Below are 26,945 nucleotides of genomic sequence, written 5' to 3' on the forward strand. Positions count from 1 at the left end.
AACCACCCAGGTGCCCGGGTTGCAACTTTAATGTAATTTTTTACTTTGGAATCAGTTTAGCAAAGAACATACAGAAAATTCCCATCTTCCACTCAGTCTGTTTCCCCTAGTGTTAACATCTTAGGTTACCATAGTACATTCTGGAAAACTAAGAAACCAACACTGACACCACATTAGAAATGAATTGTAGACTTTATTCTTATTTCATCAGTTTTAACAGAAATGTCTTTTCCCCCCTCTTCCAGGATCCAATCCAAAATACCACATTACTTGTAGCCCACATGTATCTCCCACCTCCTCTTCTCTCTGTCAGATTCTGTCAGATTCTCTGTCTCCTCAGTTTTTAGGAACATGATAGGTGTGTGGAGGACTGGCCAGGTACTTTCTAGAATACCTCTGAAATTGGGTTTGTCTGATTAGATAGTGTTTATAGATTTTTTTTCTCCCTTTTTAAAATTAACATATAATGTGTTATTTGTTTCAGGGGTACTGGTCTGTGATTTCTCAGTCTTACACAATTCACAGCACTCATTTTTCGATCTCCGCTTTAGATCACTATGTATGTATCTTTGGGGTAAATACCCAGGAGTGTGATTGCTGGGTGGTAGGGTAGATCTATTTGCAACTTTTTGAGGAACCTGCACACTGTTTTCCAGAGTGGCTGCACCACCTTGCATTCCCACCAACAGTGTAGGAGGGTTCGCCCTTCTCCGCATCCTCTGCCAACACCTGTTGTTTCCTGATTTGTAAATTTTATCCATTCTGACCAATGTGAGGTGGGATCTCACTGTGGTTTTGATGAGTATTTCCCTGATGCCAAGTGGTTGAGCACTTTTTTCATGTGTCTGTTGGCTTTTTGGCAGTCTTTTTTTTTTTTAAGATTTTATTTATTCATTTGACAGAGAGAGATTACAAGTAGGCAGAGCAGGAGGCAGACAGAGGTGGGAGAGCAGGCTCCCCACCGGGCAGAGAGCCGGACTTGGGCCTCAATCCCAGGACCCTGAGATCATGACCTGAGTCAAAGTGAGAGGCCCAACCCACTGAGCCACCCAGGTGGCCTGGATGTCTTCTTTGCAGAAATGTCTGTTTATGTTTTCTGCCCATTTATTGATTGGATTATTTGTCCTTTGGGTGTTAAGTTTGATAAGTTCTTAACAGATTTTGAATACTAGCCTTTTATCTGGTAGGTCATTTGCAGGTATCTTCTCCCATTTTGTCCATTGTCTTTTGGTTTTGGTGACTGTTTCCTTTGTTATGCAAAAGATTTTTATTTTGATGAAGTCCCAGTAGATCATTTTTGCCCTTGCTTCCCTTGCTAGGAAGAAGTTGCCGCCACTGAGGTCAAAGAGGTTGCTGCCTGTGTTCTCCTCAAGGATTTTCATGGATTCCAGACATGTATATGGATTTTTATAAAAGCATCTCACATCTCATCTAATCACATCATATCACATCAGGATATTCATGCAATTAACCACTACTTATCATTGGCGATGTTAATCTCGATCACGTGTTTATCAAGAGTTGGTAGTGTTATCCAGTCTCTCCACTGTAAAATTGCTATCTGCCCATCCCCTTTCTGTACTGATTGGAAGGGAGTCAATAAGTTTAGCAGGTCAATCAGTCTCCACCTCTTAGAAAGAGTGGTATCTGGGATGCCTGGGTAGTAGAGTGGGTGAAGTGTTGGACTATTGATTTTGGCTCAGCTCTGATCTCAGCGTTGTATGATCGAGCCCTGTGTTGGGTTCTGCACCTGACAGGGACTCTGCTTGAGTTTTTCTCTCTCCCTTTTCCCCTCCCCACTCCTTTCTCTCTCTTTCTCTCTAAAATGGGTAGATAAATCTTTTCTTAAAAAATGACATCTTTTTTTTAAGCCATCTTTAAAAAAAAAAGATAAATCGTTTTTTAAAAAGTCACCTGGGTGACCCAGTCGGTTAAGCATCTGCCTCTTGATATGGGCTCAGGTATTCATCTCAGGGTCATGAGTTTGAGCCCCGAGTCAGGCTCCATAAGCCCACTTAAAAAAGAACAAAGAAAAAAAAAAAAAGAAAATGTGCAAATAAACAGGAAGGCATTGGTGGTCTAAAATAATTCAGAATTTTCTGCAAAAGAGAACTTTGCTGTGTAGTTTGCTAAAGAAACACTACTTACATACACTGTAGATTACAGGGCTTGGAAGCTAAATGTGCCTTGATATTTGCATAAATCTGACGTTTTCTCATGATGAGATTCTGATTATAATTTCCTTCTTTAAAAGTCAACTTTTAACACAAAGATAAACTCAAAATGGATAAAAGACTTCAACATGAGACAGGAATCTATCAGAATTCTAGAGGAGAACATAGGCAGTAACCTCTTCGATATCAGCCACAGCAACTTCTTTCAAGATATGTCTCCAAAGGCCAAGGAAACAAAAGCAAAAATGAACTTTTGGGACTTATCAAGATCAAAAGCTTCTGCACAGCAAAGGAAACAGTCAACAAAACAAAAAGACAACCCACGGAATGGGAGAAGATATTTGCAAATGACAGTACAGACAAAAGGTTGATATCCAGGATCTATAAAGAACTCCTCAAACTCAACACACACAAAACAGATAATCATATCAAAAAATGGGCAGAAGATATGAACAGACACTTCTCCAACGAAGACATACAAATGGCTCTCAGACACATGAAAAAATGTTCATCATCACTAGCCATCAGGGAGATTCAAATTAAAACCACATTGAGATACCACCTGACACCAGTTAGAATGGCCAAAATTAGCAAGACAGGAAACAACGTGTGTTGGAGAGGATGTGGAGAAAGGGGAACCCTCTTCCACTGTTGGTGGGAATGCAAGTTAGTGCAGCCACTTTGGAGAACAGTGTGGAGATTCCTCAAGAAATTAAGAATAGAGCTTCCCTATGACCCTGCAATTGCCCTGCTGGGTATTTACCTCAAAGATACAGATGTAGTGAAAAGAAGGGCCATCTGTACCCCAATGTTTATTGCAGCAATGGCTATGGTCGCCAAACTGTGGAAAGAACCAAGATGCCCTTCAACGGACGAATGGATAAGGAAGATGTGGTACATGTACACAATGGAGTATTATGCCTCTATCAGAAAGGATGAATACCCAACTTTTGTAGCAACATGGACGGGACTGGAAGAAATTATGCTGAGTGAAATAAGTCAAGCAGAGAGAGTCAAGTATCATATGGTTTCACTTATTTGTGGAGCATAACAAAGAACATGGAGGGCATGGGGAGATGGAGAGGAGAGGGAGTTGAGGGAAACTGGAAGGGGAGATGAACCATGAGAGACTATGGACTCTGAAAAACAACCAGAGGGTTTTGAAGGGGTGGGGGGGGTGGGAGGTTGAGGAACCAGGTGGTGGGTAATAGGGAGGGCACGTACTGCATGGAGCACTGGGTGTGATGCCAAAACAATGAACACTGTTATGCTGTAAATAAATAAAAAAATAATAAAAACTGAAAAAAAAAGTCAACTTTTATTATAATTCACATATATCATGGAAACAGGATTGTAGCTAGCAGGTCAGGATAATATGAAAAAAATTGTTTTTAAACTATAGCTCTGTGCACGTTGGAACAGGCTCTCCCCCACACTTGTCCAGCAGCCACACTTGTCCAATGCCTCCCGGCAGACACAGCCCAGAGCACAAGGCCAGGCCCACAGTGTGGTGCACTGGCAGGAGCTGGCACTGGTGCCTGGGCTGCCAGTGGAATGTGAGCTCCTGGGATCTACTTGGAGTCCAGCTGAGGATGGAGGTCCAAAGCAAGTGACAGGGAGGCACGGGTGCAGGCAGGAGGCATGGGGTGTAATTGAATTTTGTTTTTCCAGTGACACAAAAAGTGGTGATGTGTCCTGGGTACATCAGGCACCTGACAGCGCTGTGATGTGCTCTGTGATGGCTGATGTTACCTTCATCCCCTTGGCTTAGGTTTTCTCTGCCAGATCACCCCGCTCTATAGCTAATACAGTGTTTCGTTCTTATTTAAATTCAATTAGCCAACATAGAGTGTATCATTAGTTTCCAATGGAGTGCTCAGTGATTCTTCAGTTGCATATAACACCCAGTGCTCATCACAACACATGCCCTCCTTCATTCCCACCCCCCACTTACCCCATCCCCCCTCCAGCCACCCTCAGTTCATTTCCTAGAGTTAAGAGTCTCTCGTGGTTCATCTCCCTCTCTGATTTTGTTCCCTTCACCTATGGTCTTCTGCACTATTCCTATGGTACCACAAATGAGTGAAACCATATGATAATTGTCTTTCTCTGATTGACTTCTTCACTCAGCATAATCCCCTCCAGTTCCATCCATGTTGATGTAAATGGTGGGTATTCTTCCTTTCTCATCCCTGAGTAATACTCCATTGTGTATACGGACCATGTCCTCTTATCCATTTCTGTTGAAGGACTTCTCAGCTCTTTCAGTTTGGCTGTTGTGGCCATTGCTGCTATGAACATTGGGGTGCAGGTACCCCTTCTTTTCACTACATCTATACCTTTGGGGTAAATAGTGCAATTGCTGAGATAATACTGTTTCAATGTTAGTAAAGGGGGTGTCTGGGTGGCTCAGTTCATTAAGCATCTGCCTTCGGCTCAGGTCATGATCCTAGGGTCCTGGGATTGAGCCCTACATCTGGCTCTCTGCTCAGCAGGGAGCCTGCTTCTCCTTCTCCCTCTGCCCCTCCCCCTGCTTCTGTTCTCTCTCTCTCTCTCTCAGATAAATAAATAAAATATTTTTAAAAATTAATAAGGGGCACCTGGGTGGCTCAGTGGGTTAAAACCTCTGCCTTTGGCTGGGGTCATGTCCCAGGGTCCTGCGATCGAGTCCCACGTGGGGCTCTCTGCTCTGCAGGGAGCCTGCTTCCTCCTCTCTCTCTCTGCCTGCCTCTCTGCCTACTTGTGATCTCTCTCTCTGTCAAATAAATTAATAAAATCATTAAAATAATGTAGTACAATCTGCCTCTTAAAGTCTGATTCCAATGCTTTTATTTGTGAGGGGCTCTTCTGAGACTTCCCTCTTCCTTCCATGGACACTCTTCTGTTGTTCCTGTCATGAGTGGGGGTCTGTTTCGCTGTTTACCTTCCCGTAAGACATTCATATTAATTTGCATTGAATTATGCCGAGGTCTCAACATGGGGACGGCGTCATGGAGATTAAGTCCAGTGATTTCTAACGTGAAATAGCAGTGTCATGGATCGCTTTCATTTGCATCTGTCTGGAAATCCTCAGGGGATGCCTGGCTCATTTTTGTCTCTGCTCATAACTGACGTGTTGGTGCACATGACAGTCCAAAGAGAAGGAAAGAACATGTTTTCCTGGCAGAATGACTTCTTACAGATGTTCTCTGTGAGTGCAAGGAGACCCAGTTACCTCCTAACCTGTCAGACCCCAGAGTTTCCCGCCCACTTCATTGCAGTGTTGCAATAATGGTCTTCAGATGTGCGAATGCTTGCCAGCATCTGCCTGTAGGGATCCTAGAGAAAGAGTCTTTCTCAAACGTTCCAAAGGTCCCTTGGGAGTCAATGAAAGGAAACGTGTAATTGTTTTGTTTGGTTGATTTTTTTTTTTTTTAAATTAGCGACTGGAAAAAGGTTTCTGGAAACTGTATCCCTCCCAGCCTGCACTCTGATTGCCACTGTGGGAGAAATGATAAGTGTGGTCAGGGGGTTGGTGAGGTCACAGGTTCCTGAACTCATATCTCAGGGTCTGGCTGCCTCTTCTCCTCACCTATCCTGGCTGGTAGGAACTTCACGTCTGTCCACAGTCCTCATAGTGGGAAGGTGGTGGTGGCTTCTGTTTCAACCAGAAGGGCAGAGTCTACCATACCTCTGCGTTTATTAAGATTTCTAGATCTTCATTCATTGTTGACATTGACTATGGTGTAAGGCTGTATCTATAAATGGAAACTTTTTTTAACATCTCAATTTAATTTTATTTTTTCAATATTTTAATTTCTTTTTTTTTAAGATTTTATTTATTTGACAGACAGAGATCACAAGCACTCAGAGAGGCAGGCAGAGAGAGATGGAGACGCAGGCTCCCCCCTGAGCAGAGAGCCCTACTCAGGACTCGATCCCAGGACCCTGGGATTATGACCTGAGCCAAAGGCAGAGGCCCCAACCCACTGAGCCACCCAGGCACCCAGTATTTTAATTTCTTAAGGAATCTCTACACTGCTTCCCAAAGTGACTATGCCAGCTTGCATTCCCATCAACAGTGTACGAGGGTTTCCCTTTTGCCACATCCTCTCCAACAGTTGTTGCTTCTTACTAATTTTGGTCATTCTAACTGGTGTAAGGTGGTATCTCAATGTAGTTCTCATTTGAATTTCGCTGATGGCTAATGATGATGAACATTTTTTCATGTGTCTTTTAGCCATTAGTATGTCTTCTTTGGAGAAGTGTCTAACATCCTCTCCAACAGTTGTTGCTTCTTACTAATTTTGGTCATTCTAACTGGTGTAAGGTGGTATCTCAATGTAGTTCTCATTTGAATTTCGCTGATGGCTAATGATGATGAACATTTTTTCATGTGTCTTTTAGCCATTAGTATGTCTTCTTTGGAGAAGTGTCTATTCATGTCTTCTGCCCATTTTGTGATGTAAAATCCTAGAGGAGAATGCAGGCAGTAACCTCTTCGACATCGGCCACAGCAACGTTTTCAAGACATGTCTCCAAAGGCAAAGGAAACAAAAGCGAAAATGAACTTTTGGGACTTCATCAAGATAAAAAGCTTCTGGGGGTGCCTGTGTGGCTCAGTGGGTTAAGCCTCTGCCTTTGGCTCAGGTCAAGATCTCAGGGCCCTGGGATGGAGCCCCGCCTCAGGCTCTCTGCTCAGCGGGGAGCCTGCTTCCCTCTCTCTCTGCCTGCTGCTCTGCCTACTTGTTCTCTCTCTCTGTCAAATAAATAAATAAATAAAAATCTTTTTAAAAAAAGATAAAAAGCTTCTGCACAGCAAAGGAAACAGTCAACAAAACAAAAAGGCAACCCAGGGAATGGGAGAAGATATTCGCCAATGACACTATAGACAAAGGGCAGATATCCAAGATCTATAAAGAACTCCTCAGACTAAACATAAACAAACAAACAAACAAAACAAAACACACAAACAAAAAACCCAGATAATCATGGCAACCGGATGCTTTTAAGTGGTTTACAATTCAGTCGCCAACACAACTATAGGAAGACTATTTTATTTTCTGTAGTTGAAAAAGCACTCACTATTTTCTAGAATGGGTGCAATAAAGAAAAAGGATAACACCAAATTTCAAGGAATGTTGAGGAATTAGAATTTTCATATGTTGCTTTTAGGAGAGTAAAAACTACATTCACTTTGGAAAACTTTGTGCCAGGTATTTATGAAAATAAACATTTTCCTTCTTAAATGAGACATTTTGTCACCCTAAAATATGTCTCTTTGGCCCAAGAATGAATTGAGGCTAGTATTTTAAAGAGACACCAGATAAAGGAAAAGCTCTGAAACCCGGTATTTGTTTGCTTTTGAAAGAGACGTTTGGATTTATAAGGGGAAACTTCATCCATAAGGTGTCTCCCTCTGTGTCCCCAAAAGAGGGAGAAGGTGTCAGTCTCCAGAAGCTGTGACCAGTGGAGAAGGCATGGATGTAAATGTGGTCACAACCACAGCCTTGGTTCTCATGCTTAGGCAAAGGTCACCTCCCAAATGCTTCCCAGTAGGATCACATGTGGGATTTCAAAATTATCACCGCTGGTGGCCTCCCCCTCAGATTCTGTCAATTGGTTTGGGTGGAAACAACAGTGCTTTGTTAATTAAGGGCTCCAGGTGATTCCCAGTGAGGCCAGGGATAATCCTGAGGGCTTCAGGTGGTTTTGATGAGAATGGAGAGGTGGGTTTGGCTCACGGAGAGGTAACAGGGTCTCTGCTACATGAGTCTGGAGGGTCGGGTCCATGCAGCACATGGTTCCTATGCTGTAGTGAATTTGTGGGTTCTGTTGGAGCAAAGGCCCCCTAGAAGCAGGAAGGAAAAGTCAGGGATTGAGTTTAAATTAGGAAGTCACAGTTCCTGAATAGCTCCTGACACAAGGGACCAAGAAGTTGGGACTTCTCTGCATTTCTGGGTCCTGCCTTTGGGCAGATATTTTCCAGGTGAAGAGGTTCTACTGGTGACTTTATGAGCATTTTCTCATGATGCAGCTGTGATTTCTCCACAAAAAGCTTGTGAGAAACAAATCTAGAGGACAAGGAGAAAGAATGGCCAGTTCTCAGGTAAGCTTGGTGTCCCAGGAGAGTCTGTATCATACTTTTCTCCTGAAATTGCTTGCATTTAGAAACTGCACATGTTTCCTCTGGTTCTGATGTTTCTCCCTTATGTTTTCACCTATTTTTAAAACCTTTTCAGAAATGAAACTGAACACTAGGTCTTCAGAACACTTCTCCCCTATATCCCAGAGTCTTGTCTCCTGTGTCTCCAACCTGGTTCCAACATGGTATCAAGAGCTGTCAATTTCAATGAAAACCTGCAACTGTTGAAAATATTCCATTGGTGACAGATCTAGAGGGGAAAGTGTTGAATCCAAGATTCCTATTGCTGCTGAGGTGTGTTCTTGGGATCTCAGCGAAGGAAAACATTTCTCATTTAGGTCCCATGTGGATGCGTTATCAGCTCTGCATAGACCAGGAATAAGAAAATGCCCAAATCAACATAATAGATATGAAATTCAGAATATCTTGGAAAGTTCTTGCGGGAAAAGCAGGGAGTAAGTCTTGCTCTTTAGAATGTGAAAAGGATACTCTATTTAAAATATACTAGATGGGCACCGGCATGGCTCAGTGGGTTAAGCGTCAGTATCTTGATTTTAGAACAGGTCCTGATCTCAGGGTCCTTGAGTGGAGCCCTGCTTTGGCTCAATGCTCAGCAGGGAATCTACTTGAGATTCTCTCTCTGCCTCTTCTTCAGCGCTTCCCCTCTTCTCTCTAAAATATAAATAAATACTTAAATAAAGTAAAAATATATACTAGCTATTACAGGTCATGGAAACTGGTGTCTCAATGCCTCTGACAGTCAGACAATCAAAGGTTGGGAGGAAGCGAGTCATGTGGGCATTGAGAAGAATGCACCCGAGGGAGAACAGAGGAGACATAAATTGACTGAACACCCTGTCAGAGAGCCGCAGGCAGGGCACCAGAGAAGCTGACGGCCAGGATGCAGTGAGTGGGGCTGTGTTGAAAGGGGGAATGTGAGGAATTGTGGGGACTTAAGGCCCTTTATTCCTCACTGTACCTGGTTGTTAGGGCCTATGGCTACCTTGAGGTGGGCCCCCTGTTGGGGTTATCTGGACTCAGCGGGAGGGTCGCTATGGGCACTTACTCCACTCCTTTACTCAAGCCTCTTTGCCTAAAAGCAGCTTCTACAGAATCTATATGTGATTGAAGTATACATAAATCCACTGCATTCTCATAATTAGATTTTATTCTGAATTCCTGCTTCCAGACTCTAAGGAAACACCCGTGATGGTGTGTCCCTGGGTGTGCCTTAGGCACTGATAGTAATTTGTTTCTATACACCTGATGTGAACTGCTTTTATTGGCTTGGTGCTGTCTGCCAGATTCATACCTTATAATGTTCATATTTTTCCTCTTATTTTTTGTAAGGAGCTTAGATGTTCTGAGCCACATGCAGCAACCATCGCCTTCCAGGTGGAATCTTGTTTATTCTGAGTTTCTCTTGCTTTTAGTTTCTTTGGTTTTTTTTTTTAATTTTATTTATTTGACAGAGATCACAAGTAGGCAGACAGGGAGACAGAGAGAGAGGAGGAAGCAGGCTCCCTGCTGAGCAGAGAGCCCGATGCGGGACTCGATTCCAGGACCCTGGCACCATGACCTGAGCCGAAGGCAGAGGTTTTAACCCACTGAGTCACCCACACACCCTAATTTCTTTTTTTTCTAATATTTTATTTACTATTTGAGAGAGAGCATGAGAATTAGGGGTGGGGGAGAGGTAGAAGCTGATTCCCCACTGAGTGGGAGCCCCAGGAAAGTCTTCATCCCAGGACCCTGGGATCACTACCTGAACCAAAGGCAGACCCTTAACCAACTGAGCCACCTAGGTGCCCCTTGCTTATAGTTTCTGAGGAAGAGAACCAAGTCCTAAGAGGTGCGGATACATTTCCTTCAACTTGCAGCCCATTGATAAATACTTGAGACAAGCAGGGTATGGCATTCCTCAAGGAATTCACAACTGCCTCAATGTTAATGATTTGTTGGAGGTAAAAAGCAGCCTTAGCTTGATGGCAGCCAGACCTCCAGGATCCTCTAAGTCCTCTTTAACATATGAAAATCGTTTTGGAAACTTCCTTTATTTCTACTCCCCAAATATGTGTTGGCCATCATCCTCCAAGCATATGTCCCAGTGATAGATATCTGATGGGTCTCCTGACAAGGTCCTGGGAGCCTAGACTCTGAATTCCTTAGACACTTCCACCATCCCTCACCCTCTCCCCATTTGAAAGTATGTAATCAGTCACTGCTTACAACCCCAGTGCAGCTCTTTGACCAAAAGGTCCTGACCCGTGCTTTCATAAGACCACATTTTTTGCACCAATGATATCTCAATAATTGTTTTTTTTCATAATTCACTATTGAAACCCAATATTTCACATCAAAAACATCTCAAGAATTCTTTCTTGACAAATGGCTCATATCGAAAATCCATCAGTTTGCCCTGGACAAGGAGGGCTCTCACTTCTGTGTAGTTGGTATATATGAGTTCTGGGTTGGAGATTCTCCTTCATTCAACCCGCCATCCCGTAGTTTTTCTTCTACTGGACACTCCTAACACAGACTTACTCTTCTATTTACTTCTTTGTGTTTTCAGAAACAAACAAACCAAGAATCACATAATGAACATTTCTGAGTATCTTAAAATCCTGGGATCTAATACAACACAAATCATAATTTAATCAAAATTTTCAATGAACTAATATGGGACAGAATCATTGACTACAATGGCCAAGAAAGAGAGAATTCTTGAGAGGATATATGGTGCAAGTTAGTAAGTTTATTTTCTTTTTTTAAGATTTTATTTATTTATTATTTATTTATTTGACAGACAGAGATGACAAGTAGGCAGAGAGGCAGGCAGAGAGAGGAAGAAGCAGGCTGAGCAGAGAGCCTGATATGGGGCTCGATCCTAGGACTCTGGGATCATAACCGGAGCATAAGGCAGAGGCTTTAAAACACTGAGCCACCCAGGTGCCCCAAGTAAGTTTATTTTAATAGCACCGTATCAATGGGCAGGAAGAGCTGCACTTTGGCTGCATCAAACTGGTGGTTCACTGCTGAATGTTCACTGGCGAGGGGCTGTGCCGGGAGTATAAGATCACAAATGTTTCTTTGAATCTGTACTTGTAAAACTCCTTTTGCAAGATTCCTCGGGCACTTATTCATATGGGGGAAATGTACAGGTAGTCCCAACATCCACTGAGAATGTAGCAATTTGCCCTTCGGTGATGCTTCTAGAACTATGCAGGCAGGGTGCCTGGGTGGCTTAGTCAGTTAAGGATGTGCCTTTGTCTCAGGTCATGATCTCAGGGTCCTGGGATTGAGCCCACATCAGACTCCCTGGTCTGTGGGGAGTCTGCTTCTCCCTCTCCTTCTGCCCTGCTCATGCTCTCTCTCTCAATAAAATCTTAAAATTACAACAACAGAAAAACTATGCCAGCTGTCGGTCAGCCCTCTGGACTACAAGTGAATATTTTTTGCTTCTAGCCCTCATCATAATAGTCTCAGAAATGAGAGTTGTTTTCTTTCTGTCATTCAGTGTGTTTGTGTTGATAGTGTAATAAAAGACAAACATCATCATCAGGGCACCTGGGTGGCTCAGTCATTTGGCCTTTGCCTTGAGCTCAGGTCATGATCCTGGGGTCCTGGTATGGAGCCCCGGATCCAGCTCCCTGCTCAGTGGAAAGCCTCCTTCTTCCAATGCCCCTGCTTGTGTTCCCTCTATCGCTGACTCTCTCTTTGTCAAATAAATAAATAAAATCTTTAAAAAAAAAAAAGCATCATCATCAAAAAGATTTATAAATGTCATGTCATTGAAACTGTTTCTTAAATTAGGCAGCATAAAAACTTTCTATTCTATCACTTTTCCTGGGGGTATAAGTACTTTCTAAATATATGGATGTGTGCATGAATGTACAATGGTAGATCAGTGTTGGGTGGATCCTTCTTGTTTTCATCATTCTTCTCAGGTTGGGCACCTTCTATAAACACTGCTTTAGGGTCTCTCTGTATATTGACCTGAGTGCCATTTTAGATCAACTCTAGGTCAGATAACCTTGGTGAAGTTCTGATCCCTTCCATGTTACTGGATGTTTGACAAAATATTCCCATAAAATTAGAAGAATAATATTTTCTTCTCTAAGATTATTATTCTTCATTTCACCTTAATTTATGAACAATTGTTAGATGCTCTCTAGAAACTAGGAAATGGTGAGAAAAGGATTGTTGTTGACTTTTTTTGCTATTCCAGTAGAATCTGTCATTGGTATAAAACCTACTCAGAAACACTTGGGTGGCTCAGTCAGTGAACTGTTTGCCTTTGGCTTGGGTCATAGTGCCAGAGTCCTGAGATGGAGCCTTGTGCTGGGCTCTCTGCTCAGGAGGGAGTCTGCTTATCCCTCTCCCTCTGCAACCCTCCCCTTACTGCCCACACCATGGCTCATGTTGTTTGTTGCTCTCTTTCTCTCTGTGTTTGAAATTAAATGAAAAGCAGTAAAAAACAAAACAAAACAAATAACCAACCATTTCAATTCCAAGTCCTCCAATAATTCATGCCTTGGAGTTCTAGCTCTCATTAAAAAATAGGTCTCTTGGGTCATGGGCTATTGCCTCCTTAGAAATGCAGACTCCCATCCCACCCCAGTATTTCTGAACAGAATCTACATTTTTACAAGATCTCCAATGCACTGATTTAAAATTCTAATTCACAATAGAATTTGATAAGTACACTTGTAACCCACTAAAACATCCCACCTAAGAAGTAGACACAACTTATGCTCTATGATAGTAACACAATACTCAAAATTGTGTATTCCTTTGTTGAGGACTTCATTTGACAAATTATTTTGGATAAACACACAGTATTTATACTGGTTTTGTGGATCCTATGCCATCCTCTTACCTCAAAGTCACAGAATACATTAGAGCATATTACTGGGTTAATAATGATCTTCCCATACAAAGGAGGATGTTCTCTGAAGGCAGAACCAGTTGTCCTAATAAAACGGGACTAACATGAGTTCACTGCTTCAGAGTCACAGATAGAAACTATAACAGACGGTGTTGTCACAGAATGCAAACATGATTTGCCTCAAAAAAAAAAAAAAAAGATCACAGGGAATAACTTGCAACATAGAGACTCCTAGAACAAGGGGGAAGGATTTCCTATTATTTGGGGTTAGGGTGATTATTCAGAAAGCGGAGCCTTATCTTGTGTAGAGCTGGGCATTAGGTGGCACAAGAGCCTCAAGAAAACCTCTACATACTTTGTACTTATGTAAATGGGCTTTGTGCACCTTGTTTGGTGGAGATTTTCATATTATCATGAGATAAAGGGAACTGTAGATCACTCCAACGTTTACTGCTTGGTCCATCTGCTTAGGTGTCATGGGGGTGAAGTTCAAATTGGGCCAGTCCAAGCTCTTCCTCAGGGCAGTAAGTGTCCTTAGTTGGATAGTCTCTGTTTTCCTGGGAGCAGACCCTGCCCATGGGTGTTTTGAATAAAACAAAGGCAAGGTGGAAACAAGAGGGTAAGTAAAATGTGGCACAGAGGTCAGAGGGTACAAGCAGGTAACCAAGAAAAGTTGGATCTTGGGTTTAGAGGTGAATGTTAGCTCCCTCTCTCATCTTAGGGACCATCGTGAACTGTGTCAATGGCCACTTGGTGACTGTGGTATTTATTGCAGGGACAGCTGACATTCATGGATGTGGCCATAGAATTCTCTGAGGAGGAGTGGGGATGCCTGACCCACACTCAGCGGGAACTGTACAGGGATGTGATGTTGGAGAACTACAGACACTTCTGCTTCCTGGGTGAGGACGACTCCTTCCAGATTTCCCAAACCCCACTCTGGGTTTTGCTCCTTCCTGTGAAGACTATTTGTTGGGAGATTTCTGTTTGAATGACTGGAGATCCAGACAGAGTGGGGAATAAATAGGGGTTTGTAGATGGAGAGAAACATCTTCATGATGTTTCCTTCTTAGCTTTAGCTTCCCCTTCCTCAAGGTAATAGCATCAGTTCTGCAGATTCCTGGCACCTCTAAACATTGAGTGGCTTAAGTGGTACTGCCCACATCTTCTACACCAATTTTCACTCATTATTGTATCTGCTACTTGGAAGTGGAGGTCAGGATGTGAACATTGGCAATCCCTCCTTCCTGTTGTAAAGGGGATTTTGAGCAATAGCATTTGGGAAACCACTTTCTAGATTCTACAATGTTCTCTCTTCTCTACTGAGCACACCTGTGATTGGAAGCTAGAATCACCAGTACTATTTGTTTTCTTTTTTTCTAATGAACAGGTCTCATTGGGTCCAAGCCAGACTTGGTGTCCTTTTTGGAACAGAATAAGTTCTGGGATGTGACAAGAAAGGAGACAGTAGCCTTCCACCCAGGTAGGTGGGAAAGAATGAAGCAGATGACAGAGGTGAGATCCAAATGTGAAGGAGGATGGTTGACCTTAAACTCTGTGGCTTCCATGGATTTTCTCGAATGGAAATTAGTTCAAGAAGCCCAGAGTTGCTGGTCTCCCTCTTACTGAGGGACATCTGGTATCCAAGATGATAAAACTCTTACATTCTTGAAGAATTCTCCTTCAGCTCCAGTGATGGTCCTTCATATCCACAGGGAGGGCCTGGAGACTCTCCTTGGAGGGGAAGAGCCTCCCTAATCTAAGAGTTTCTCCATTGCTGTGAGGGCCCTGGGGAAATCACCCTACTTCTGAGGACTTTCGTTTTAAGCCCTTCGTAAGTTCTGTTTTGCCTCCTGTGAGATGTGTGTCAGGGTAGTGCTGAGCATGTTCGAGTTTGTGTGGGAATTCCAGAAACACTGGAGACAGACATCTCATGATTTCAGGTTTATGTTTTTGAGTGTTATGGAGGGTTTAATATGAACTATACAAAACTGAGACTCTGTAACTTCATCAGATCACAAAGTACCTCCCTAAAATGAGAAAATTCACAGCCTGTCTTTCCCTTCAGAAGTTCACAGTCTGTGTGTTCCTTTCCTAAGTGGTGAAATAATGTAATGTATCTATTTGTTTCCTAGAATTCCTACCTAAATAATGCCATAGGGGAGCTAGGACATTTAGAACTCAATTTATAGCCTCTAATGTAGTCTCAGTTGTTACCTTATTTATTAATAATTGCATCATTTAATAATTTCATCTTATATGAAGTTCTTGTGTTTTTCCATTCTAATTAGTTGTATATGAGATTCAGTTTTGATTTTTTAGATCCAAAGTTCTGATGGCAAATGGACATGTACTTTATAAGAAGTGAGAGAGATAATTAGTACAATCCCCATATTTAAGAAAAACTTTTGCTTATAAATGTAATTTTACTTCAGGGAAAAATTAGTCATTATATTTTTCTTCTCATTTCCTCAGAATATACCTGAATTCATCTTAAAAATAAAGTCATTGTCAGTATATTTTTCAAAGTTGGTGTTTATTTAGAAATGAAAGGATTTTGGTTGCTTGGTTCTACAGAATGAATTATAGCTTATATTCTACATAAAAGGAGGTGTATATTTACATGAGACACTTTTCAATGTCTTTGAAGTGCTTACTAGTAAAATCTTTCATTAGACTTTCTTATGGTTGATATTAATGAATATTCATTAGAATTTTACTATCATTGAAGGCATGCCAACAATTCCAATGTTTGTTTTTCATGGGGTCATAGTCTGTGTTTGAAAATACAGTTACATAGTGATTTTCCTTTTAGATAATTCATCTATTTTTTTATTGAGAATTTTTTATCTTCAATTTGGTCTTATTCTGCTTTTGTAATTCCATAATAATGTACTTCCTTTTGTCTGGGACTTTCCACAACATGAAGTAGTTGTGCTTTCCTTTTTCCTTGTGTATTTTATTCTAGGGGATGCAAGGGTGGCTTGGTCACTTAAGCATCTGCCTTTGGCTTAGGTCATGATCCTAGGGTTCTGGGATTCTAGATTCTACAAGGTTCTCTCTTCTCGACTGAGCACAACTATGATTGTGCTAGAATCTTGAAGAATCTTCTATGAAGCTAGAATCTTGGAAGCTAGAGTCCCAAGTTGGGTTCCTTGGTTAGCGGGAAGCCCACTTCTCCCTCTGCCGGCTGCTTCCCCTCTTTGTACACATGTGCTCTCTTTCACAAATAAAAAAATAAATCCTTAAAAGGAGACATTAAAAGAACATTTTAAACTGATATTCTCAATTGCATAGAAAATTACTCAACTTATCTCCACCCCTGCACCCACTTTGTTACCAGTATCACAAATTCTATCTTTTATATTGTGTACTTTATTATCTGGGTTTATGATTTAAATGCTTGGATTTCAAAGCATTTTGTAGGGGCGCCTGGGTGGCTCAGAGGGTTAAGCCTCTGCCTTCAGGTTAGGTCATCATCTCAGGGTCCTGGGATCAAGTTCCCCATTGGGCTCTCTGCTCAGCAGAGAGCCTGCTTTGCCCCCCCACCACTTGCCTCTCTGCCTACTTGTGATCTCTCTCTGTGTGTCAAATAAGTAAATAAAATCTGTAAAGAAAACATTTTGTGGCACAAATAAAAACAACTTGTGCTACCTCATTACAACTCTACAGGTTTCTATAATTGTGAAAATATTTATAATTAGCAGAGAGGTTTATATTGTCCTGTGGTTTTAGTTACTGTTTAGAATCCTTTTACTTGATCTAGAAGGATTTCCTTTAACGTTTCTTGTAGAACAGGACTAGGAGTAAACTTACAGGGGTTTTTATGTGGGAAAGTGTTCATTTCTACCTTTATGGAAAACAGTTTTCCCAGATAGAGGATTCTTGGTGGATATTTTGATCTTTCAGTGCTTGAATACACTGTCCCATGCAGTTCTTCCTACCAGGTCTGCTGTGAATCCCAGTAATAATCTTACTGAGATCTCTTAATTAAGATGAGTTGTATTTATCACACTGTTTCAAAATTCTCTTTTTTACTGGTGACTTTTCATAGGTTAATTGTAATGTATCATTGTGTTCATGTCTTGAATTTTATCCTACTTTAATTTTCCTGAGCTTCTTGAATTTGTGTCTTCTTTCCACAAACATGGAAATTACAAGCCCTTAGATCTTCATATAAACCTTCTGCCCCTTTTACTCTCTCCTACCTTTGGGTTCCCCATAACCTGCCTATGGGACCACTTGTTGGTATCCCATGAGTCCCTACTCCGCCTTTTCCCACATGTTTCTTTGTTCCTCTCAGCCGATAATTTAAAACCTGGGTTCTTTAGGTTGTCTGAATCTTTCTTCTGTTTGATCAAGTCTGTGACTGACCCCTTTGTGTATTTTTAATTTCAGTGATTGTACTTTTCAGCTCCCAGCTTTGGTTGATCGTTGTATTTTCTGTGTCTTTGGGTTTCCATTTCTGTCATGTTTAGTTTTCCTGATGGCATTTAGTTACTCACCTACTTTTCTTCTTCCTCCATGATGATCTTTATGACAGTTATTCGAATTCTTCCTCAGACAGTAAGTACTTCTTTATTAATTCAGGGCCAGTTTTAGAGATTTATTTCATTCCTCTGATTAGAACATGTTTTCCTAATTCTTTGCCTCTGATTCTAAATCAGAATATTTATTTTTAGAGAAAAAACAGCTAGATTAATTACATTTTACCCATGGAAAATGTAGGCATGTGGGTTGCCAACCTCTCCACAGTTGGACATCTCTGCAGATCTTTTGTGTCCCCCAAACTGAAAACCATACCTACTTTTGGATGGAAAGAGCCTATTTTTGACCAGAACCCTTACCTAGAACATTAACAGTCTATTATCTCATACTTTGCTGGGGTCAGTGGTGTATATTGTATTTTTATAATGAAAGAAACTTGAGAAAATAAAACACTAAAATAGTCATAATGAAGGGAAAGTGCGTTTACAGTAGTGCACTGTATTTGTCAAAAAAAGAAAATTGAGGGGCAAGTGGGTGGCTCAGTCAGTTGGGTGTCTGCCTTTGGTTCAGGTCATGATCCTGAGGTCCTGAGGTTGAGCCATGTGTTGGGCTCCCTGCTCAGTGGGAAGCCTGCTTCTCCCCCTCCCTCTGTCTGCAGCTCACCCTGCTTGTGTTCCCTGTTTCTCCCTCTTTGTCACCAGTAAATAGAGGTGACTATTTCTGCTTCAAACAGCCCACCCAGTTTTTAGGTTAGATGTCCCTATGTTGTTTCACAGCCCAGGCTCTCCTTATACTCCTGACCTGAGTTTTCAGTAGTTTTTTTTTCAGTTGTAGAAGCTGATAAAATTAAGTTGGGTACCGTGTTATGCTTAAATTTAAAATTGGATCAGTTGAAGGATAGGGATGCTTGGGTGACTTAGTTAAGCATCTGCCTTTGCTCAGAACATGATGGTCCTGGGAAGGAGCTCCATAACTGGCTCCCTGCTCAGCCAGATATATCTCTCCCCCTCTGCCTGCTGTTCCCCGTGATTGTACACTCACTCTCTACATCAAATAAGTGAATGAAATCTTTAAAAAAAAAAAAAAAGAAGGATGGGTTGCCTGGGTGGCTCAGTGGGTTATAAGCCTCTGCCTTCGGCTCAGGTCATGATCCCAGGGACCAGGGATCGAGCCCCACGTCGGGCTCTCTGCTCTGCAGGGAGCCTGCTTCCTCCTCTCTCTCTGCCTGCTCTCTGCCTAGTTGTGATTTCTCTCTGTCAAATAAAAAAAAAAAGGATAATAATTCATTATTCAGTATGTGTCATCTTGTGGTCATGATACCATGAAAAGGCTGCTGTGTACATGTAGGAAAGAAGACATATATTTTGTGTTATGTACACAGTGAGTAGGTCAATGCTCAGGTCTTATAAAATAGCTCAGATACCCTAGATATACTCTGGTTTTTCCATTTCTTCTCTCTGGTGTTGTCTACCCCCAGGCATTGCACTTATTCTTGCTCTTTCTTTGCCCCAGGATACCTGCCTCACAACTAGGTATCAATCCATGTTCCTTGCAGCAAAGGAGACTGTCAATCTGATAGGATTTAGAGAATTTGATCTGAAGTCTTTCTGTTTTCCTTCAGGGAACACCATTTTCCCCAAGGTAGTACTCCCTCCGTGCCATTGAACACTACTATTTTATGGGTCAGTGTAATATATAAATGTTGTGCAAGTGGATGTAGATATTTAAGAATGTCTCTTGAACTTCACCACAGCATTTGGCACAAAGGTGATCACATTTTGTCCTGAAACTAGCTGTTTCTTTCTTTCTTTTTTTTTTAGATTTTAAAAAAGATTTTATTTATTTATTTATTTGACACAGAGAGAGAGAGATCACAAGTAGGCAGAGCAGCAGGCAGAGAGAGAGGGAGAAGCAGGCTCCCTGCTGAGCAGAGAGCCCAACGTGGGGCTCGATCCCAGGACCCTGAGATCATGACCTGAGCTGAAGACAGAGGCCCAACCCACTGAGCCACCCAGGTGCCCCAAAACTAGTTGTTTCAAAAAGGCCCTGGAATTAACAGATATCCTTAATCTTAATGCCCAGGGATTTTATGCTACATGTAAATGCATAGCTGATGAACAGCTACTTAGACCTGCAATTATTTATGGTCTTATGAGAAAAATCATTAAACACAGATTTAGAGTGAAAATGTTACAGTCAATCCCTTTAAAATTTATAACCTATATTAATATCTTGTATACATTTCTTGACTTATATGAAAAATATTTAAATAATTTCCAATACATATTTTTAGGAGTTATTTGCTTAATTTCAAGAAAGTACAAGGCAGTGCGGCAGGGTAGGGCAGACTGAGAGGGAGAGAGAATCCCAAGCCAACTTCGTGGCAACCTGATGGGTATTTCATCATTATGTTTTTTATCATTATGTCTTTATTTCACTGGATGTAGGTGAAGTTATACAGATTTATTGCCAAACACATGAGTATAGTCAATAGGTTTGTCTGGGATAGAGCCGAGAGGGCACTCTGGTGCCCCTAGAGAGTAGGCAGGCAGACAACCTGGGGACCTGTTGTCCCCAACATGGAAAAATGTTGTCCCCAACATGGAAACATGTTGTCCCCAACATGGAAACAACCATCTGAAAGATGGCACAGAGTGGATGATTTTTCAGTAGTCTAGAAGCCCTATCCTCAGCTGAAACTTCCAGTAGATGTATTTTCAAGAACACAGAAGTTGGATGGCACCATTTCCCTCTCACACCGTATAGCATATACATAGAACCCCACTCAGCAGGGACACCAGCTGTCTGCTCTCCTTGCACCAAGCCCCACCTCCCTGTGTTCTGGTGGGACTGCCCTTCTCAGTGAGGCTTGCCTCAGGACCAGCAAGGTGGGCCCCTGCCCACACCACATCTGCTGAGCAGAGAGTTCTGTAGGGCCTCAGCTCTGGTGGAGTTGATGTCAGGTCTCCTATCAGAAGTAGACCAGAGCTCACCTAGTCACACTGAGGCTAGGGTCCAAAGATTTCCCACAGCAAGCAAGGAGAGCCTCTGCAGAACCCTGGCCTGAAGGATATAAGAGGACACATCAGTGGCTTTTCCAAATACAGAAGAAGGCAGAGACTTAGACAAAATACCAAGATGAAAAAATTTATCTTACATGAAATGAGATATGGCCAAGGCTAGAGATCTTAGGGAAACAGAAATGAGTAACTTGCTTGATGGAGAATTTAAGGCAACAATCTTAGGGATATTCCCAGAGATGGGAACAGAATAATGAGAACCTTAACATAGAGAGCAGAATTTAAAAAAAAAAATGGGCCATGTGAGTAGCTCACTCCATTAAAATATCTGACCCTTGGTTTTGGTTAAGGTAGTGATCTCAGGATCCAGGGATCTAGCCCCAAGTCAGGTTCCTCACTCAGTGTGGTGTCTGCTTCGTATTCTCCCTTCCTCTCCCCTCATGTAGCTCCTACTCATGCTCTCTCTTTCTCTCTCTCTGTCTCAAATAAATAAATCTTTTAAAAAAATCAAAGAGATTAACAATGCAATCAATCAGTTTGGAAACAGACTTGAGGCAATGAACTGGAGGCAGGAAGAGATAGAGGAACAACTTTCTGATCTAGAGGACAAAGAATGAATGAATGAATGAATGAAACTGAATCAAAGAGAGATGTATCATCTCTCTCAAGATTTCATTTAGGGAACAGAGTGACTCCATCAAATATAGTATCATTCCTAGGTCTTGGGCTTTTCTGTGCTGGGACAGTTTTGTTTCCAAATTAAACTGTTATTCTGGTCTAAGAAGATTCCCTATTTCTTTGGTATAAGGTTGATAATTCAGTCTTAGTAACTTGTGCATTTTTATGAATTATCTGGGTAATTTTTTTCTCAGTTAACTGATTAGTATGTAATTGTTGATCTAATTAAAGCATTGCCAGTTTTGTTTATTATTTTGGTTTAAAAGGGTATTACACCCCTGAAACAAAGAATACATTATATGTTAATAAAAAAGAAATAAATTTTTTAAAAAACCAACGAAAAGGAAAAACAATAAAAAAATAAAATGAGCATTACATTCAATGTATTGTCATTGTTTATTCTGCTCTATTACATTTATTTCACATTTTTGTTATTTTCCTTCTCTACTAAATTTCAGTAGTTTTTTCTGAAAGCAAACCTAATTTTCAGTAGTTTTCCCTTTTTATTTTATTTTTAAAAAGACATTGTTCATTTATTTGACAGAGATCCCAAGTAGACAGAGAGAGGAAGGCGGGGTGGGGGGGGGGAGGGGTGGAAGCAGGCTCCGTGCTGAGCAGAGCCCCATGTGGGGCTCAATCCCAGAAGTCTGAGATCATAACCTGAGCCAAAAGCAGAGGCTAAACCTATTGAGACACCCAGGTGCCCCAATTTTCCCCCCTTTTTTAGTAGGAAAGTTGTTTATTCCAACTTTTTTCTTTTCTTTTTTCTTTTTTTTTAAAGATTGTATTTATTTATATGACAGAGATCACAAGTAGGCAGAGAGAGGCAGGCAGAAAGAGAGAGGGAAGCAGGCTCCCTACTGAGCAGAGAGCCTGATGCGGGGCTTGATCCCAGGACCCTGGAATCATGACCTAAGCTGAAGACAGAGGCTTTAACCCACTGAGTCACCCAAGTCCCCCCAACTTTTTTCTTAACTCAACCATATAGAGCATAAAAGATTTTGAAAATGGAAAGTGTTGTGGAAAAAAAGATTAGCAAAATAAACAATACAAACAAAGACAAAACAGGAAAAATTGAAGTTAGAATTCTTTTTTATTTATTTATTTATGTATGTATTTATTTATTTATTTGACAGACAGAGATCTCAAGTAGGCAGAGAGGCAGGCAGAGAGAGAGGAGGAAGCAGGCTTCCTGCTGAGCAGAGAGCCTGATGCGGGGCTGGATCCCAGGACCCTGGGATCATGACCTGAGCCGAACGCAGAGGCTTTAACCCACTGAGCCACACAGGCGCCCCGAGGTTAGAATTCTTAATGGTTTTCTATAGGTCACATCATCTGTGGACACAGATCATTTTACTTTTTCTTTTTTCAATTTGGTATCTTTTTATGTATTTTTTCTTCCTTAATTGTTCTGACTAGAATATCTGGTACTTTGCTCAAAGGCAGTTTTGTAATCCCTTCATCACATTGTTTCTGATCTTAGAGGAGAAACTTGCAGTCTTTTATTATTGAATCAGCTTTTCATACATATATTGCTTTTATTATGTTGAGAGGGTTTCTTCTATCTCTACTTAGTGAGTGTTTCAATTTTTTGAAAATTTTATTTATTTTTAAAAAAGATTTTATTTATTTATTTGACAGAGAGAAACAGCCAGAGAGAGAACACCAGCAGGAGGGAGTGGGGAGGGAGAAGTAGGCTTCCTGCTATGCAGGGAGCCTGATGCTGGGCTCGATCAAAGGGCCCTGGGATCATGACCTGAGCGGAAGGCAGTTGCTTAATGAGTGAACCACCCAGGCACTTTTATTGAGTATTTTTAATCATGATATATCCAATATGCTCATACTTGTGTTCTGTCTCAACTAATATGATCATGTCTTTTTTGATCTTCATTCTGTTATTGTGGAGTCTTCATTTTATAGTTTTCCATACTGGGACACCCTTAATTCCAGGAAGATTTTCACTTGATTATGTTGCTAAATGGTAAAATCTGCTTTTGACTTAGTTTCTTTATTTTATTGTGGACTTTGCACGAATATTCCTCACAGGTGGTAGTTTGTAGACTTCTTTAGCTATAGTGTCTTCTCCTGGCTCAGATGACCTGGTAACACTGGTGCCCTAGAGAACATGTTCTGCTGATTTCTCTGATCTTCACTCCCTGGAAATGTTTGGGGAGATTTGAAATCCTTTGCATTAAGAGTCTGTTTGAATTCTCCAGTGAATTCATCTAGCACAGGACTTTTCCTTGTTGGGAGTTTCTTCACTACTCTTTCAGGGTGCTTAGTAGTTGTTGATAATTTGTAATTTTAAAATATTTCTTTAATTAATTTAAAAATATTTCTTCATTATGGTTATACCTTTTTTGAAACTTACTGTTGTCTTTTGGTATCACTTTCTTGGCACATGATTATACATTGTCTCCTTTTATAATTACTTTTATTTCTATGGTATTAGTTCTCTGTGTCTGCTTTTACTTCTTCACTTCTCATTTATTTGCTCTTGATTTAGTTCATGAGCTGTCAATTTTGTTGATCTTTTCTGAGAACCAACCCTTCCTATGTGGATATGTTCCTATTTTTACTGTATTCTATTGGTTCATTTCAGTTTTATGTTTAAGAATCCTTCCTTCCACAATTTTATTCTCATATGACCCTTTTGCTGATTATGGAAATATTGGAAAATGATGTGTGCTACAAGATGACAAATCCACAGAATTATCTATTAGGATATGTGGTCTGTATGTTGTGTGCCAAGTTCTGTATCCATGGAGGAATGAAGTCCTCATGATTCCTTCTTGACCATCTTCCTGGCATTCTTTAATTGACTTGAAGCTTGTACATTAGAAGACATTCATATATTCATCTGAATGTGATAAGTAGAATGATTTTACTTTTCTCTTATTTGATATCTTTCAGAAAAGTTTTCAGTTAGCAACAATTGTGCCTCCGATAAACCTAATTGGCTATGATACTGCCAGTGTGCAAAGCTTCTCTTATTTGATATCTTTCAGCTGTATCTTCACGTGACACTCAAAGCTGCCTGCAGAAGCCAAGCATAGATGCTTCTTTCCAAAGAGTGTCAATGGGTAGATACAAAAATAGTGCTGTTGAAAATGTATACTTAATGACATACTGGGACAATGATGGGGAGAGTGAAGGGCATCAAAGATACCATGAAGGACATAGCCATTTGGAGACAACTGTGCTTGATAAGAATCAAAATGACCAGACTAGTGAAGGATATAAAACATCATGGAAAAACTTACTTTTTAGGTCAACTGTTTCTGCAAAGCAGTGTGTTTCTGTCAGCAAAAGCTCCAATCAGATACTCAAACATACACGCAGAGAGAAACCTTTCCATTGTAATGAATGTAGCAAAACCTTTAAATTCAGTTCAACCCTATTTCAGCATCACAGAAATCATACTGTAGAGAAACCATACAAATGCGAGGAATTTGGTAAAACCATTAAGGACTGCTCATCACTAACTGGACACAGGCAAATCCATACTGGAGAGAAACTCTACAAATGTAAAGAATGTGGTAAAGATTTTAAATTTCACACAGCATTTACTCGACATCACAAAATTCATACTGGAGAGAAACCTTACAAGTGTAAAGAATGTGTCAAGGCCTTTAACCAGCACTCAGCCCTTACTCAACATCGCAGAATTCATACTGGAGAGAAACCTTACCAATGTCCAGAATGTGGCAAGGCCTTTAACAGGCACTCAAACTTTATTCAGCATCACAGAATTCATACTGGAGAGAAACCTTACCAATGTCCAGAATGTGGCAAGGCCTTTAACCAGATCTCAAACGTTATTCAACATCAGAGAATTCATACTGGAGAGAAACCTTACCAATGTCCAGAATGTGGCAAGGTCTTTAACCAGCACTCAACCCTTACTCGACATCAGAGAATTCATACTGGAGAGAAACCTTACCAATGTCCAGAATGTGGCAAGGCCTTTAATAGGCACTCAGCCCTTACTGAACATCAGAGAACTCATACTGGAGAGAAACCTTACCAATGTCCAGAATGTGGCAAGGCCTTTAACCAGCACTCAACCCTTACTCGACATCAGAGAATTCATACTGGAGAGAAACCTTACCAATGTCCAGAATGTGGCAAGGTCTTTAACCAGCACTCAACCCTTACTCGACATCAGAGAATTCATACTGGAGAGAAACCTTACCAATGTCCAGAATGTGGCAAGGCCTTTAACAGGCACTCAGCCCTTACTCGACATCAGAGAATTCATACTGGAGAGAAACCTTACCAATGTCCAGAATGTGGCAAGGCCTTTAACAGGCACTCAGCCCTTACTCACCATCAGAAAATTCATACTGGAGAGAAACCTTACCAATGTCCAGAATGTGGCAAGGCCTTTAACCAGCAATCAGCCCTTCCTCAACATCAGAGAATTCATACCGGAGAGAAATCTTACCAATGTCCAGAATGTGGCAAGGCCTTTAAGATGCATTCAAACTTTATTCAACATCACAGAATTCATACTGGAGAGAAACCTTACCCTTGTCAAGAATGTGCCAAGACCTTTAACCAGCAGCACTCACACCTGACTCAACGTCACAGAATTCACAGTGGAGAGAAACCTTACAAATGTCCAGAATGTGGCAAGGCCTTTAAGAGGCAATCAACCCTTACTGGACATCACAGAATTCATACTGGAGAGAAACCTTAGGATTGTAAATAATGTGGCAAGGCCTTTAGATTGTTCTCAACACTTAATCAGCACAGAATTTATCACAGAATTGCATATAAATGTAAAGAAATTAGAAAGACTTTTTTTTTAAGATTTTATTTATTTGACAGAAAGACAGATCACAAATAGGCAGAGAGGCAGGCAGAGGCAGAGGGGGAAGGAGGCTCCCTGCTGAGCAGAGAGCCCCATGTGGGGCTTGATCCCAGGACTCTGAGACCATGACCTGAGCCGAAGGCAGAGGCTTAACCACTGAAATTGGTGCTCCAAAATTGGAAAGACTTTTTAACAGCACTCATACCTTAGTAATCATAAAAGAATTCATACTGGATAGAAACCTTACAAATGTAAATAATGTGGAAAAAATGCTTAAGGAATGCTCTACCATACACCACATCAGAGATTTCATTTTGGAGAGAAACTATGCAAATATAAAGAATGTGTCTTACCTCTCTCTCCCTGGAGCACACAACTTAATGTCATCAGTGTCATAGGAAGAATACTGGAAGATGTGAAAAAAGTGGTCAAACCTTTAACTGGAATTCAGTCTGTACTCAGTGTCAAAAAATGCAAACCCTAGGGGTGCCTGGGTGGCTCAGTGGGTTAAAGCCACTGCCTTATGCTCAGGTCATGATCCCAGAGTCCTGAGATTGAGCCCTGCATCAGGTTCTTTGCTCAACAGGGAGCCTGCTTTCTCCTCTCTCTCTGCCTGCCTCCCTGCCTACTTGTGATCTCTGTCTGTCAAATAAAGAAAATCTTAAACAAAATGCAAACCCTAGAAACATAACGAATGTAGAAAGGCCTTCTTTTCAATATACACTTAAGCAAATACCAGAGAGGACATTAATGTAAG

At 41.1% G+C, this 26,945-nt stretch overlaps 2 protein-coding genes and 1 pseudogene across 2 annotated transcripts in view; 2 read left to right on the forward strand and 1 right to left on the reverse strand.

Moving 5' to 3' along the window:
* The window catches only part of LOC123931274 (zinc finger protein 208-like), a 121,650-nt gene extending 95,224 nt beyond the window's left edge, over positions 1-26,426 (forward strand). The window contains 2 exon segments of the mRNA XM_045988204.1: positions 24,864-26,162; positions 26,362-26,426. Coding sequence (XP_045844160.1) covers positions 24,864-26,162; positions 26,362-26,426 — 1,364 coding nt within the window.
* The window catches only part of LOC123931367 (putative protein ZNF720), an 867,309-nt gene that overhangs the window by 184,761 nt on the left and 655,603 nt on the right, over positions 1-26,945 (forward strand). The gene's annotated exons all lie outside the window — the stretch shown is intronic.
* Positions 24,184-24,358, reverse strand: LOC123931995 (annotated as a pseudogene).

Source organism: Meles meles, chromosome 19 (assembly GCF_922984935.1).
Source record: "Meles meles chromosome 19, mMelMel3.1 paternal haplotype, whole genome shotgun sequence".
Lineage (NCBI taxonomy): Eukaryota > Metazoa > Chordata > Mammalia > Carnivora > Mustelidae > Meles > Meles meles.